The 14085-nt window shown below is 44.7% G+C and overlaps 2 protein-coding genes across 15 annotated transcripts in view; one reads left to right on the top strand and one right to left on the bottom strand.

The window, feature by feature from the left end:
- Positions 1–6291, top strand: part of PBRM1 (polybromo 1) — a 131815-nt gene extending 125524 nt beyond the window's left edge. For all 14 annotated transcript variants that reach the window (XM_045991658.1, XM_045991656.1, XM_045991665.1 and 11 more), the window contains 3 exons: positions 1501–1571; positions 1684–1900; positions 3454–6291. In XM_045991658.1, coding sequence (XP_045847614.1) covers positions 1501–1571; positions 1684–1900; positions 3454–3626 — 461 coding nt within the window. In that variant the 3' untranslated portion in view covers positions 3627–6291. The remainder of the gene's footprint in view (positions 1–1500; positions 1572–1683; positions 1901–3453) is intronic.
- A 3787-nt stretch (positions 6292–10078) lies between these two features.
- SMIM4 (small integral membrane protein 4) lies at positions 10079–14085 on the bottom strand. Its single transcript, XM_045990632.1, has 2 exons — positions 13750–14085; positions 10079–10183 (listed from the first exon to the last, which is right to left on the bottom strand). Exons 1-2 carry the CDS (start codon positions 13898–13900, stop codon positions 10092–10094), a joined length of 243 nt encoding a protein of 80 aa, XP_045846588.1. The 5' UTR covers positions 13901–14085; the 3' UTR covers positions 10079–10091.

The raw sequence follows: 14085 nt of genomic DNA, 5'->3' as shown, positions 1-14085 counted from the left end.
ACACACACACACACACACACACGTACCTGTCAGCTTAGGTTTGAGGCGAGGACTCAGGGAGCTCTGGTGACTCAGTACACATTCTCACTGACTTCCCCCTTGCATGGCCTCTGTAAACAAGAAGCGGGGAAGTGCTCGCACAAGCACACACACATCTGCTCAGGCTTTGAGGAGAGGAGGCCTCAAGGATCTCCTGGTGACTTAGCCCACATTCTCACTGGCTACCCCCTTGCACGACATTTGTAGACAGGAAGTAGAGGGAATTGCTGAGTCCTGCAAAACTAGAGAAAGGCAGCTCAGGGAGGTCCCCTATGTTGGGGGATGTGAGGAGGGTGAGAGTCTGGGGGCGGTGGTGCACGGGGGTTGTTATGTTGCTGGACTAGCAGCTTACCCACCACAACCTTTTAAACCAGTCACAGATAATCATGAGGATCCTGCTGTGGTGATCCAAGTAAACTTCTGGGTACTTATAAAAATCCCTGCTTTGTAAACAGAAGGCTTATTTTTATGTGTTACTTCCTCTCTAACAAATATCTAACCCTTCCTAGAAGTGGCCTTTAGCAATTCTGAGTCTTAGAATAGTGGACTGGTTCTGCCCGGCCAAAACAGCAACACTTTAGAATCCAGAGAAACTAGTGTATGAAGTGAGCTCCTTTTGATCCTTCTTTGCAGCTGGCAGGACTTGTTTAAAGTTTAAACAGCAGCTCACCAGGGTTTGGGCTATAGCTTACTAGTTTTTAATGAAGCGGGACCCTTGATTATTTCAGCATCTGTTCAGTGAATGGACAGGACAGTCCCGAGATTGAAACAGCCCCAGACACTATATTTAGGACACCTCACCATTATCAGCTCGTACCTACGGGACAGAAATTGCTTGTGAGGAGTCATCAAGGGAAGTTCACAAAATTATTAACAGGTACAGAGTCCATGAAGTGTCCTTCCCTTTGTCATTTTTGCATCTGAAGTGACAGCAGCGAGGCTGATCTGCCTCCAGATGGGGCCTGTGAGAGGGCAGCAGGGATGTGCCTCCAGTCTCCACGGGGCTTACTGAACTGTGCCCTTGCACAGCCTATTCCCGTGTCCCTGCTCTTGAGCCTGACTGCAGGACCATTACTGCTAAATGAAACCTGGCTTCAGTTGCAGGAAAATGTGTCGTCAGAAGAAAATTACTTTGAAAATAGAGACATAGTCCGACTAAGCTGACCTAGGGGAATGCTAGAATTGTATGCAAGGTTCAAAGCATTTCTAAGCCATGAATAATTAATGCACATCTGACAGGTTGTACTAGCATTATACTTAAAATGCCTAAAAACATCAGAACGTGAATTTTCTGTGTGAATGCTGCATCCCATTTTGGGTGCAGAGGGTTCCTATCGACAAAAATTCAAGGGCAGAGATCCATAGGTTTGCATTATAAAGGGCATCATTTCTTATCAGTAGTTTTTCAGTAGTCCTCTCAACCCAGAGCCTCTAACTGTGCCATTGCATTCTGAATTATAGGTGTGATGAACCAAGGAGTGGCCCCTATGGTGGGGACTCCAGCACCAGGAGGAAGTCCGTACGGACAGCAGGTGAGCCTCTCAGTTGGATTTTCTAGGACTTGACAGAATTCAAGTAAGCCTTTTTCTCAGAGTGCGTGCCAGGTGTTTTTTTCCCTTCACCGTGTGCTCTGTCTTCTTTCAGGTAGGAGTTTTGGGGCCTCCAGGGCAGCAGGCACCACCCCCATATCCTGGCCCACATCCAGCTGGCCCCCCTGTCATACAGCAGCCAACAACGCCCATGTTTGTGGCTCCCCCACCGAAGACACAACGGCTGCTCCACTCAGAGGCCTATCTGAAATACATCGAAGGACTCAGTGCTGAGTCAAATAGCATTAGCAAGTGGGACCAAACCCTGGCAGGTAAGGAGTCCTTCTCAGTAGCAAGGCTTCGTGAAGTCTCACTGCTGTTGGCATTATATTGTGGGGTAGATACCCACTTCTCTCAGAGGCGTAAAATGAATTCTGTATTTAATAGAAGGGTTTGGAGATTTTTTTGTAGAGTGACATCACACACTGAAAATGGGGCTTTTGCTAAATTTCTGAGTATTGTCATAAACATCACTGCTATCTTTTTAAGTATATTATGAATTTTTTCAATCCCTTTTTAGGCATTTGGGCATGAGTATAGATGCATTTGGGTAAAATTAAAAATTCCTTCGGTTCAGGGGCACCTGGGTGGCTCAGCTGGTTAACCTGTTTCAGTTAACCTATCGAGTTATTCAGTTCAGCATACTTAATGTGTTTTCAGTACATACTAAAATAACTTGCCTGGGGCTCTGGGTGGCTCAGTCAGTTTAAGTGTCTGACTCTTAATTTTGGCTCAGGTCATGATCTCCGGGTTGTGAGCTCAAACCCTAAGTGAGGCTTCACAGTGGGTAGTGAGCCTGTTAAAGTTTCTTTCTCCCTCTGCCCACCCCCCCCATAAAGTTAAATTAAATTAAATAACTTGGCTGGTTTCTGGAAGGAAAGGTACAAGCTCCTACTCATCATTCTTCCTTTCTTTTTTTTTTTAAGACTTTATTAGTGCCAGAGGGCAGGAGCGGGGGAGGGGCAAAGGCAGAGGGAGAGAGTCGAGCAGACTCCATGCTGTGTGCAGGGCCTGGTGTGAGGCTCCATCTCGCATTGCTGAGATCAGTCACCCTTGAGATCGTGACCTGAGCTAAAATCAAGTGTTGGATGCTTAACCGACTAAGCCATCCAGGTGCCTCTCATTCTTCATTCTAAACCAGTTTGATCATTTGATTTCTTTCAGAATAATAGGTATGTTTTCGCTTTCCTCACATTTTCCTTTTTAGGAACTTTTGTTAACACTGAAGAATTATTAATTTTTTAAAGAGCTATTTACTTGAGAAAGAGAGCAGTGAGGAGGGGCAGAGGGAGAGCGAGAGCAAGTCTCAGGCAGACTCCACACTGAGCACAGAGCCCAACATGGGACTTGAGATCATAACCTGAGTCAAAACCAAGAGCTGGACGCTTAAACGACTGTACCGCCCAGGCGTCCCTGAAGAAATGATTAATCATCAGGACTGCCTGCAACACAATACTAGTGATTAGATCTCTTAGGTGTTTGTGCAACTCTGATGTTCCCATTCATAGAGAATTATGTTATACTGTGCAGCTCTTTTGTTAAGTCATTATTATAAATTGGAGAATTTCTAAAATATAAAGCAGTAAGACATCCTTAGCTAGGTAGCCTTGTACCTAAGTGCACAGTTTTTTAAAAACGAAGATGCCTAATAAAATGATAGAGAAGACATTTTCTTCTATCAGAGTTAAAATTTATAATACTTATAATACTTAATAAACAATAAGTGTTATATGCTTTAATAAATAACCAGACCTTAGGTCTGAGGGGGAAATTGTTACCTTAAAATTCCTACTTTTCTTTCTCTTGTGTGCATTTTAATTTTCAGCTCGACGACGCGATGTCCATTTGTCAAAAGAACAAGAGAGCCGCCTCCCCTCTCACTGGCTGAAAAGTAAAGGGGCCCACACCACCATGGCAGATGCCCTCTGGCGCCTTCGGGATTTGATGCTCCGAGACACCCTCAACATTCGCCAAGCATACAATCTAGAAAACCTTTAATCACATCAATTACGTTTCTTTTATAGAAGCATAAAGAGTTTTGTGGAACAGTAGCCATTTTAGTTACTGGGGGTGGGGGGAGGAACAAAGGATGATAATTTTTATTGCATTTTACTGTACATCACAAGGCCATTTTTATATAAGGACACTTTTAATAAGCTATTTCAATTTGTTTTTGTTATATTAAGTTGACTTTATCAAATACACAGAGATTTTTTTGCATATGTTTCCTTCGTTTAAAACCAGTTTCATAATTGGTTGTATATGTAGACTTGGAGTTTTATCTTTTTACTTGTTGCCATGGAACTGAAACCATCAAAGGTTTTGTCTTGGCTTGGGGTTTTGGTTTTTAGTTTTTGGTTTTGTTTTTTTATAAAAGAACAAACAAAATGAAAAAAATACACACACACACGCACGAGAGTTTACAGATTAGTTTAAGTTGACAATGAAATGTGAAGTTGGTCCTAGTTTACATCTTACAGAGGGGAGTGCACTGGAGTCTGCTTCACGTACCTCCATATCTTAAGCCACTTTGGCAGAAGCTGTCTTTTACAGTTGAAGTGAGAAGTTGTTATTTTAGGTTATAGGTGTTTGGCAGACCTGGCACATTTGCTCTGTTAACTCAGAGACTTGCTCCAGAAATCTGAAGTCAGTGCTGTGCATCCTTCTGCCTCTGGTGCATCTCCTGGACCCCCGGAGGGGGGAGCACGGTTTCTTGTGCTCTTAGTCATCTGTGGTGTCAGTTAATTTTGCAGAACATGTGCACAACCCTGAATTATCTTTAGTCTTGGCAGGTAAGTTTAAGGGTACTTTTGATCTATTTATATTGAATTCACAATTTATGCCTATACTTGCTAGATGATTTAAAATTTTAAATCTCTTACATTGAAAACCATTAAGTTCGCCTTGAAAAGCATTGAGGTGTGCATAGAGGTGATTTATTTTTTAAACCTAACACCTAACCTAACATAGGGAAGGGAGTGCATAACCAGATATGAGCTTGGTCAGAAGCATAATTGTAAAAAGGGTAGATTGTCTACATAAGCACGTATGTTTTCGTATCTTTATTTCCTCACCAGATGTGGCATTTTTTTTTCTTTCTAAGTTTCAGTGTTGAATTCTCAACCAGAAACTTAAGGCTTTCTAAAATGTTTTTTAAATTTAACTTGTGCTTTTGAATTTCAGGAGAAAGTAATTATAATCTAAGAAAATACTCACTTTTTAAAAAGACCATTATGGATCCCAAACATTTGGGGTTGACCCTTTCTCTTTCACATGAGCCTAAAATGAGTATCTGGAGGCAGCGTATGATGCGCTGACAGGTAGAAAAGCACCACACCTGGATTCCCCTCGAGGTTTTTGAAACCTGTTTTTTTGTAACAAGATTGTTGCCGTTTTGGTGGAGCTTCCCTTGCTGTTTGTAAATTGAGAGAGTGACTCTCACAGGATACTTTTTTCTTTTAATCTGGTATGAATCAATACCTGGATATTTAATTGCCATTCTTACGAAATCATGGGGACAAAAGTGTGTAGAATGGAAACAAGTCTCTTGTATTCTAGATACTTTAAATACAGGAGGGCCTTGTAACCTCATTGCCTATAGTCAACCACTGGGTCTCAGTTTGCATCAAGTGTTTTGAATAATTCTGAATTTTAAAAAATGTATTGCAATAGTATGTCAGTACCTTATTGTTAAACTGAATCAGAGAAAGAAATCTTCAGTTCCTAGTGATTTGGGCCATTGAATCATCATGGACTGTATAATACAATCAGATTATTTTATTTCTAGACATTCTTGAATTACACCAAAGAACCTGAAATCTAATTTTGGTTAAGTTATTTATTTATTTCATGCACCCATCTTATTTCCCTTTTTAAGGTCTGGATGAGACTTCTTTGGGAAGCCTCTAAAAACTCTTCACTGTGGGCTAGATAGGGCATTAGAAGCCAGGGCACTCCTCCTCCAGGCTCCTTCCCAGTGTCTAGAGGTCCTGTAGAAACCATAGATCCAGCCAGGGGCTTCCCTAAGGCAGTGCAGAGCCGGGCCACGGGGCCAGTAGGCAGGCCCTAATTAAGTTTAAAAAAAAAAAAATCTATGTATTTATTTTAGAATCATGTCTTTCTGTATATTAACTTGGAGAGTATCAGTGAATATATAGGATATAAGATTTGAGGTCAGCCATCTTCCAAAAAAGATAAGCCAAAAAAAATTTTTTTAAATGTCCTGATTTAAGAAAGTACAAGTGAACTGTATACATCTCCCCCCCACCCATGAATTTTAGGAACTAGTGATACGGCTTAGAAAGTTTAACGGCCTAAATGTTTTCAAAATACACGTTCATGTGGAAAGGAATTTTGTTTATTTGGAGGAAAACCTATACATTTAAAATAGTATGTCAGCCAACTGATTTAAAAGGCCTTTGAACTACTTTGATTTTGAACCCACTCTTGTCTTCCTATGAGGAAGAACTGACAGGGGACACTTCGTGTGTGAAATCTCAAACTGGTGGTGTTGACTTCTGAGCTTGAACATTTGCAGACCTGTTTATTCTAATTTCTGTATCAGAGGAGGTTTAAGTGGTAACTAGTTCTATAACATGTATGTATCATATGTTTGTTCATTTAAAGCTTTTTAATCCAAATAAAAATGGAGTTTGCAAAGTGATTTGGATTAACCAGGTTTGGTTGTTCTGTTAAAGCTGTGTCAGATGTTAGGTTCAAGCAGGCTTAATTCCTGCAAGTCTTGATTCCGTGCTGACAGGGATATAGCTGCCAATTTAAGGGAACAAAACTCCTCAGGTGGAGGCCAAAGTCAGTGAGTGAGCAGACCCTGCTTCAGGGCTCAGGCTGCATTAGCACAGGCCGAATGCAGTCACATTGCAGCTCAACGTGCCCCATGCCACACCTCTTGGGCAGTCAAGGAATTCCTAACATGTCCTCATCGTGGGCAGAAGTAGAGGTTGAAGTTAAAATTGGAGAGTTACTGATGGTGGAAGGTAAGGAAAGCATGTCTTGTATCATAAAGCAATGTAAGCCCTTTGTCAAACAGTCAGCTATCTGTGGCCCGAAGAGACGGGTGGCCCAGGTTATGTCTTTAACATGCTTATAAGCTCTTAAAAACATGACCACACTTTTAATAGAAGTGTTGGTAAAATCAACCAACTGTTTTCCTCTAATATCACTTTGCAAATCCCTGTGGCTCTGTACCCCTAAGTGTTTAGGGCTGTACTGCCATCTGTGCTTACGAGCATATTTTGAATAATTGAATAGTCAAACATTCCCACTGAACACTGAGCGAACAAATATTGCTGTGACTCTGTTCCTTTTCAGTTTGGAAGTGTGCTAGATCAGCTGAACGAAAGTTCAGAGCTGAACACGTAATAGACTGCTTCTGTCCCTGGAATAGATGTGGCATTGATACCTTGTGGGTTGCACATAAATGCGACAAGAAATTCCCAATTCAGTGCACATGTGTAGAGTGTGAACTGATACTGTACTGCTTTTCTAGGAGGGAACTGCTTTGGAAAGCACTGTGGCCCAAATGTGCACTTTTTAAAAAATATTTATTTGACAGAGACCACAAGTAGGCAGAGAGGCAGGCAGAGAGAGAGGAGGAAACAGGCTCCCAGCTGAGAAGAGAGCCTGATGCGGGGCTCGATCCCAGGACCCTGGGACCATGACCCAAGCTGAAGGCAGAGGCTTTAACCCACTGAGCCACCCAGGCGCCCCAAATGTGCACTTTTTTAAAGAGAAGTAACTTGGTGTGAAAAATTGAGACATACAAAGAGAGAAGAGAGACCAGTGTGTTTAAATTATACATCTGAGATTTAGGCAAGACTTTCAGAATAGAGGGCAGCCCCCGTGGGTGCCCTCCCTTCCCAGGAGCTTTGCACTATCACTTTGCTATCGCTCAGTTAACCAGGCTTTGCTGCCCCTCCCCAAAAGACTTCTGGAATAGGACCATTAGAGGGATGAAGATAGCCCTCATTTATTGAGAATCTACTGTGTACCTAAGTTAACTTTCCCTATCAGTTCATCTGGTAAAGTGAAGCACTCCAAAGCCCACTTGCCTTAATTTTTTAAAAAGATTTTATTTATTTATTTGACAGATCACAAGTAGGCAAAGACGCAGGCAGGTGGGGGGCGGGGGAGAGCAGGCTCCCTGCTGAGCAGAGATGTGGGGGGCTCAATTCCAGGACCCGGAGATCATGACCCAGGCTGAAGGCAGAGGTTTTAACCCACTGAGCCACCCAGGTGCCCTAAAAGCTCACTTTCCTTACCCAACCCCATAGTGGAAGTAAATTTCAAGCAATAAATGCTAATTCAATTTTTGTCGTTCTAGAAGTACGGTTTGGTTTGTAAAAGCTGGGTCACTAAATGTTTCGCCACATAGTTTACACTAGAAGGCGCTGCAGTCCTAGAATCCGCATGTAAGAGCATTGCTCTTTCCGTTATTAAAGTTCCCTAAGTAGTTCCTGTGTCTAGTTAAGTTAGGCAGAGTCAGATTCTGTACAAGGAGGGTTAAAGTTTGTTTTAAGGTGAATTTAAAAAGCTTTCACCTCAGTTAACAGATTAGTTTTTACCCTCTAACATCGAAACTGATACGCTCCGAAAGTACCTTCAATTTAATGCAGTAATTGCTTTGCCAGTCTCCTTGCCTTGAAGGAGACTTATCTACAGAGTGTTGTTGTCCTTCAGTAAAGCAGCACGCTAATACAGATTTTTTTAAAAAGAAGAAAACTCTTAAGGAAGGTTAAACATGAATTTGTAGCTCGTGATTTTCTCTGGGGTGCAGACAGGGAGATGGGCCAAGGAGGGAACCCACAGCAGACACCTAAGTTAGTTGATGGTTTTATTAGCATTTACAACTTTCCTTTGTAAACAGTGTGTCCATTACATATTCTCTATGTGTATCAGTACTAAACTAAAACTGGGATGGGGGAAGCATGGAATAAGGCCACGTTAACTGGGAGAATCCAACCACAACCTAATTCCTTATGCTGTAGTCTAACCACTAAAATGCCTGTGAGGTTAGGTTCACCAGGAACTCTCTAGGCACACAAGTGCACAGGAGAAACACCTCCCTCTCCCTGGTGCTGTGGGTCATCACTGGTCTTCGCATTCAAGCCATCTCTGAGCAGTGACTGAGCTGGTATGAGTAGTGCTTGAAGGAGATTCGAGTAGTCAGTGGCTTGCTGTTTATACTGAATTGGTTCTAATATCAATGGACTGAAATTAGAAAAAGAAAAAAAACCCTAGAAAAGCTTGGGAAGGTATGTTCGTGGCACAGATCTTTAACTTGAGAATACCCTGTGGCCTTAAGCATCTGCTTCTGTAATATTCATGAGCAACTGTTAGAAACCATTTTGAAACTCAGCCTTCTTTAATATAGAGATATGTTCTTGATTAAATAGATGCTAGATGTAGTTACCAAGCTTGGAGTAAAAGAAAAAAAAAATGGATAAAGCCTTTGTTTTTGCTATCAGCTGACCCAAACTTACTGAGTCAAATTACAAAATCTCTCCCCAGTATACTGAGCCTCTGACTTAGCTGAAGTCTGTGGTGGTTTTATGGTTTTGCTTTTTTTGCTTTTTCAGTGTGAAGGTTCACTTTCTTAGGGAAGAAGCAATGTCTTTACCTTCAGCAGCTGGATGAAAGCACATCTTTATCACAAATAAGTGTAAAGCCTCCCCCCTCTGGAGCTCCCCTTTCTTCCTGGAGCTCCAGCAGCCCTTTTCTGTTCGTGGGGACAGGCAAAGGAAGGGGTTATTTCTGTTCACAAGAGCACCTGACCTGAGTAATGTGTGGCCAGGAATTCCCACCAGCCTCGCAAAATGGTGACAGATTGGTAGCTGGCAGAAATGTAATCTGCATAATTATCCTGGTTTAAATAGTCCTGGAATGGAGAGCTTACTTTTGTGTTCATGATTAAATCTGAATTCTGCAAAAAAGTAAGGTTATCATTTTGTTGCCTAGAACAAAAGACTTCGCAAACAATTCAGACTGTACTAAAAAAAAGTATTCTGCTTGATCCTTGAATTGTTTAAGAAATATTTCATAGAGGGGGCCTGGGTGGCTCGGTGGGTTGAGCCTCTGCCTTCAGCTCAGATCATGATCCCAGAGTCCTGGGATCGAGCCCCGCATGGGGCTCTCTGCTCAGCAGGGAGCCTACTTCCTCCTGTCTCTCTGCCTGCCTCTCTGCCTACTTATGATCTCTCTCTCTCTCTGTCAAATAAGTGAATAAAAACTTAAAAAAAATTTTTTTTTCATAGAATAGATTCATTGGGCAGGTGTGTTTCAGGAGGAAATAGTTTTTCCATTAAGTGTTGTCCAAAAGTGACTTAGGAAGTATTGAAGCAGACAGGAAAACTATAAAAATTCTTTGTCAAGGCAGTTCTGAATAAGAACAAGAGATCCGAAAGGTACATTTTCAAAGGAGTTGAAGCCAGCAGTGAAATTTCATATTCACTTTATTGATGGCTGAAGTTCAGTCTCCGATGCATTTTCCAGCCTCCTCTGATACTGTCGTTCTGAGGCTTTTCTACGGTAGACATCATCTGTGTCAAATAAAAGTTTTACTTAGACTTTTAAGAAATAGGAATTAAAGGTACTTAGATCTGACTAATTTAACCAACAGTCTAGGTCTGTCAGCTTTTTCTGAATCTCATTGTTTAACTCAAGGCCAAAATAAACCTCATTTAAAACAAAACTTGGAGGGGGGTGTGCCTGGGTGCCTGGATTTGTTAAGCGGCTGCCTTTCGCTCAGGTCATGGTAGCAGGGTCCTAGGATTGAGTCCTGCATGGGGCTCCCTGCTCCATAGGAAGCCTGCTTCTCCCTCTGCCTGCCATTCCCCCTGCTTGTGCACATTCTCTCTCTCTCTCTCTCTCTCTCTCTGACAAAATATTTAAAATTTTTTTTTAAAAAATGAGTTAAATGCAGTTCTGCACGTCAATAACATGGTGAGAATCAGTGTCTTCCAAGAGAGGACCGTGTCCTAACACACCTCTTAGCAAAGTTTTAGGACTTTCCTCACTTCCTTCCCTACCTCACTTCCTTCTATTTTCTCTGAAATCATCCTTAACTTAAGTGTCTCAAAGGCACTTCTTGCCCTTTGGCTCTGCAGCTCCCTTGCCCACCCCCAGGAACTCAGAGTGGGGAGGTGAGATCAGGTCCCTTGTTCTCGGCTACTGCTTTTCCACACTGCTGATTCTCCACCCTCTTCCTTTTTTTTGGCTTTTGCCATCTGCCAGTCTTCTCTGCAAGGGCACCTGTTCTCTACTCCCCTTCAGTCACTGAAAAGCTGACATCACGGTCAGGCTCCTTGACCTGTCCTGTGCTATCCCAGGCAACGCCACCCGCCGTGAGGATGAAGCACTCGTCCCCTGAGCCTCCTTGACTTCTCCAGTCAACTTCTGCCATCTACCTGCAGGGCTCTCTCACAATTCACCCTGCTCTGACTGATTCCTCTACTACCTTTCTATGCATTCTGTCCTTGGACCTCTATTAAGTTCTTCCCCAGGCACTTGGCCCCTGAGTACCCCCTCAGCCCCACCTTGTTCTGTCTTCCTGCTCCAACCAGCTGCAACTCCCTCCTAGCAAAATCAACTTCTTGACACACCTTCAAAACCCCAACTACGGATTTACCCAGCTGCCCTTCTCCACCCCTCCCTCTGCTTGCTTTGCACTGTGAGGCCAACTAATGCATTTAACTGGGCCCTCGGTGATGCCTAACAACCCTGTTTCCTCAGTCATGACCCTGACCAACCCTCACTCACCCCCAGATGGCCATGAACTTTCTTCACACAGATCAGTCATCAATAGAGAACTAACTTCTAGCTAACTTCCAAGGGCTACTCCTATGGCCCTGCTCTGATCCCAACCTCTCCTACCTTCTCAAGAGCCAGTTGTCTGCAGCCTCTCTCCACTCCCCTTTCCTGACCAGCATCTTTGTCTCTCCCGGAGGGCTAACCTCCCATTCGCCTAGTCAGAGTTCCTGGACCTCCTGTCTTCTGTGATAAGCCCTCCTGGTTTCCCTCCTTGTCTCTCCAACCATTGCCAATCACCCTTAAAATGTTGGGATTGGACTCTGACTTTCATCACAATCTGCTCTCGAATGACCCACAAACCCATATCCATGGCCCAGATGTGCCTCCTGAGCTTCAGATCTGTATAACCATCTCCACCTTAGCATGTCCAAAACAGAGTCCGGACTGTCCTGCCAGTATCCCCCCTGCACCACACCAGCTGTCCTACCGGAAGCCTCCCTCGCTCATCCCGAGTCCACTCAATCATCAGGCCTTGTCAGTACCACCTCCCAGGCATCTCTCAACTCCACTCACTTCTTGGCATCCCATCTGTCCCCACCCAACCAGGCTACCATCTCAGACCTGCAAAGCCACACAGCCCACGTATTCTTGCCTCCTCTCCCCAAGAAGCCATTCTCATGTGATAATCCACTGCTGCTTAAAACCCTTCAATCCTTTGGGTACAGTCTTGGTTCTCCAGTCCTGTGACCCTGCCCAGGCACATTTTTTTTTTTTTTTCAAGATTTTATTTGTTTATTTGAGAGAGAATGAGTGAAAGGGAGCATGAGAGAGGAGAAGATCAGAGGGAGAAGCAGACTCCCCAAGGAGCTGGGAGCCCGATCCTGGAAGTCCGGGATCATGACCTAAGCCAAAGGCAGTCGCTCAACCAACTGAGCCACCCAGCGGCCCCCCACCCCACCCCCGGCACATTTCTAACCACTTCATCCCTCACTCTGCTCACCTGCAGTCCCTCAAACAGTAAACATCCACACCGTGGCCTCGTGTTCTCTCTCACCACTAGCATGAGACACTCTCAACTCCACTAACATTCCCCTCATCTGGCTGTCCTACTCAGTCAGTCTGCAGTCCCCCCCTGACATGGTAACTCCTGGATGCCTTCCCTGCACCATCTGATCCAATTGAGGTAGCCCCACCCACACACACACACTTCCCCTCACAGCACTGATCACACAATAGTAACTGACTTTATGATGGGTCTCTGCCATTAGAACTCTTGTGGAGTGGGGGACTCTCTACCTTGTTCATTATATACTCTCATGGGTGCTCATTAAATATGAATGGATAAACAAAAGGACTAATCTTTGGAAACACTAATGTAACAATGTTTTTAAAATAAGGGTTGAGGGGAACCGCTCGGTGGCTCAGTGCGTCTGCCTTCAGCTGAGGTCATAATCCCAGAGTCCTGGGACCCAGCCCTGCATCGGATCAGGCTTCCTGCTCCGTGGGGAGCCTGCTTCTCCCTCTGCCTTTCCCCCTGCTTATGCTCTCTCTGTCAAATAAATAAATAAATCTTTAAAAAGTTAAGGGTTGGCGGGGTGCCTGGCTGGCTCAGTCAGTGGAGCATGCAACTCTTGATCACAGGGTTGTAGGTCTGAGCCCCATGTTCAGTACAGAGATTATTTAAAAATCAAATCTTTTTTTAAAGAATTTTTTTTTTTAAATAAGGGTTGGCAGTTCACAAGTGACACGTGTTTCTAGAGAAGGATAAGGCAGAAAGGACCTAGGGAGTGGGAAAGTCTTTCCAGAAGGAGAACTGGCCTTTCCAGAGCTAGTGCTCCACAAAGCAGCGCCCGGCACTCTTTCCACAGTGCTGGACCCTGGTGCCAATGACTCTGCCCGGCAAAGACTGGTAGTTAGGCCGGCAGATCGGCTCCTTCCAGGGCTTGGACTGAGGAATCCAGAAGAGAGCTGGCCAATTAGCAGGAGTTTCCCTTAATCCTCAGGGTCCCATTCCCTTCCTCGGCGCTGTCAGCAAGTCTGTTCCTTAGGACCAAACAACGTCACCGGCCCGCAGGGACGCGGGGCAGGCTTGAGAGCAGAGCGTCCTGCGTCGAGTCACGTGCTCTCCCCGAAAGTGCCGGGAAGGTCTCAAGGTTGGACGCCGACATGCCTTTGTCACCCCCGGGCCGCGAACGGAACCGTCCTTGCCCTTCTACCCACGGTAAGAGCAGCTCAGCGCTCTGAATGGAACGAGCGTTCCATTAGTCTGCAACCTAAGACCGTCCCCCAGGAAACGGGTCCCTAGCTGCCTCCTGCCTTCCTGAAATGAGATGGACCCTGCTGCACCCCCACTTACAGAAGGTCTCCTGGCCCACACGCAGTTTAATCATGATCCACTCCATCGTTCCTCCCAGGACAAAAAAAAAGGGCAGGAACCTGTAGACGCCGAATCGCTCCTTCCCGGGCACCCGCTGCAGGACCCGCTTCACCTGGGCCCTGGAAAACATGCCCAACCCAGGTCGTGGAGAAGGGTACGGCGGAACCGAGAGCCACGGGAGCTGCCCCAGCCCCCCGACTGAAGCGCCCAGCTACAGCCGAGCCCGAACGCCTGGTTACGGTGCTACAGCTGCCGGGCCCCGCAACCAGGCGCGTGCGGAGCTGAAGGAGACCGAGCCCCCGACCCAGAACCTGA

This window comes from Meles meles, chromosome 20, assembly GCF_922984935.1.
Source record: "Meles meles chromosome 20, mMelMel3.1 paternal haplotype, whole genome shotgun sequence".
Classification (NCBI taxonomy): Eukaryota; Metazoa; Chordata; class Mammalia; order Carnivora; family Mustelidae; genus Meles; species Meles meles.
Note: the sequence above shows the minus strand (reverse complement) of the source record. Positions and strands in the feature narration are given on the sequence as shown.

Bases quoted from the DNA above. Each gene is read 5' to 3' on its own strand.
- SMIM4 (XM_045990632.1), bottom strand. From the start codon at position 13,900: ATGTTTTCCAGGGCCCAGGTGAAGCGGGTCCTGCAGCGGGTGCCCGGG. The intron at 10,184-13,749 runs GTAAGTGGGGGT...TATTTGACACAG, and splicing joins TGTGGGCCAGGAGACCTTCT to ATGATGTCTACCGTAGAAAA.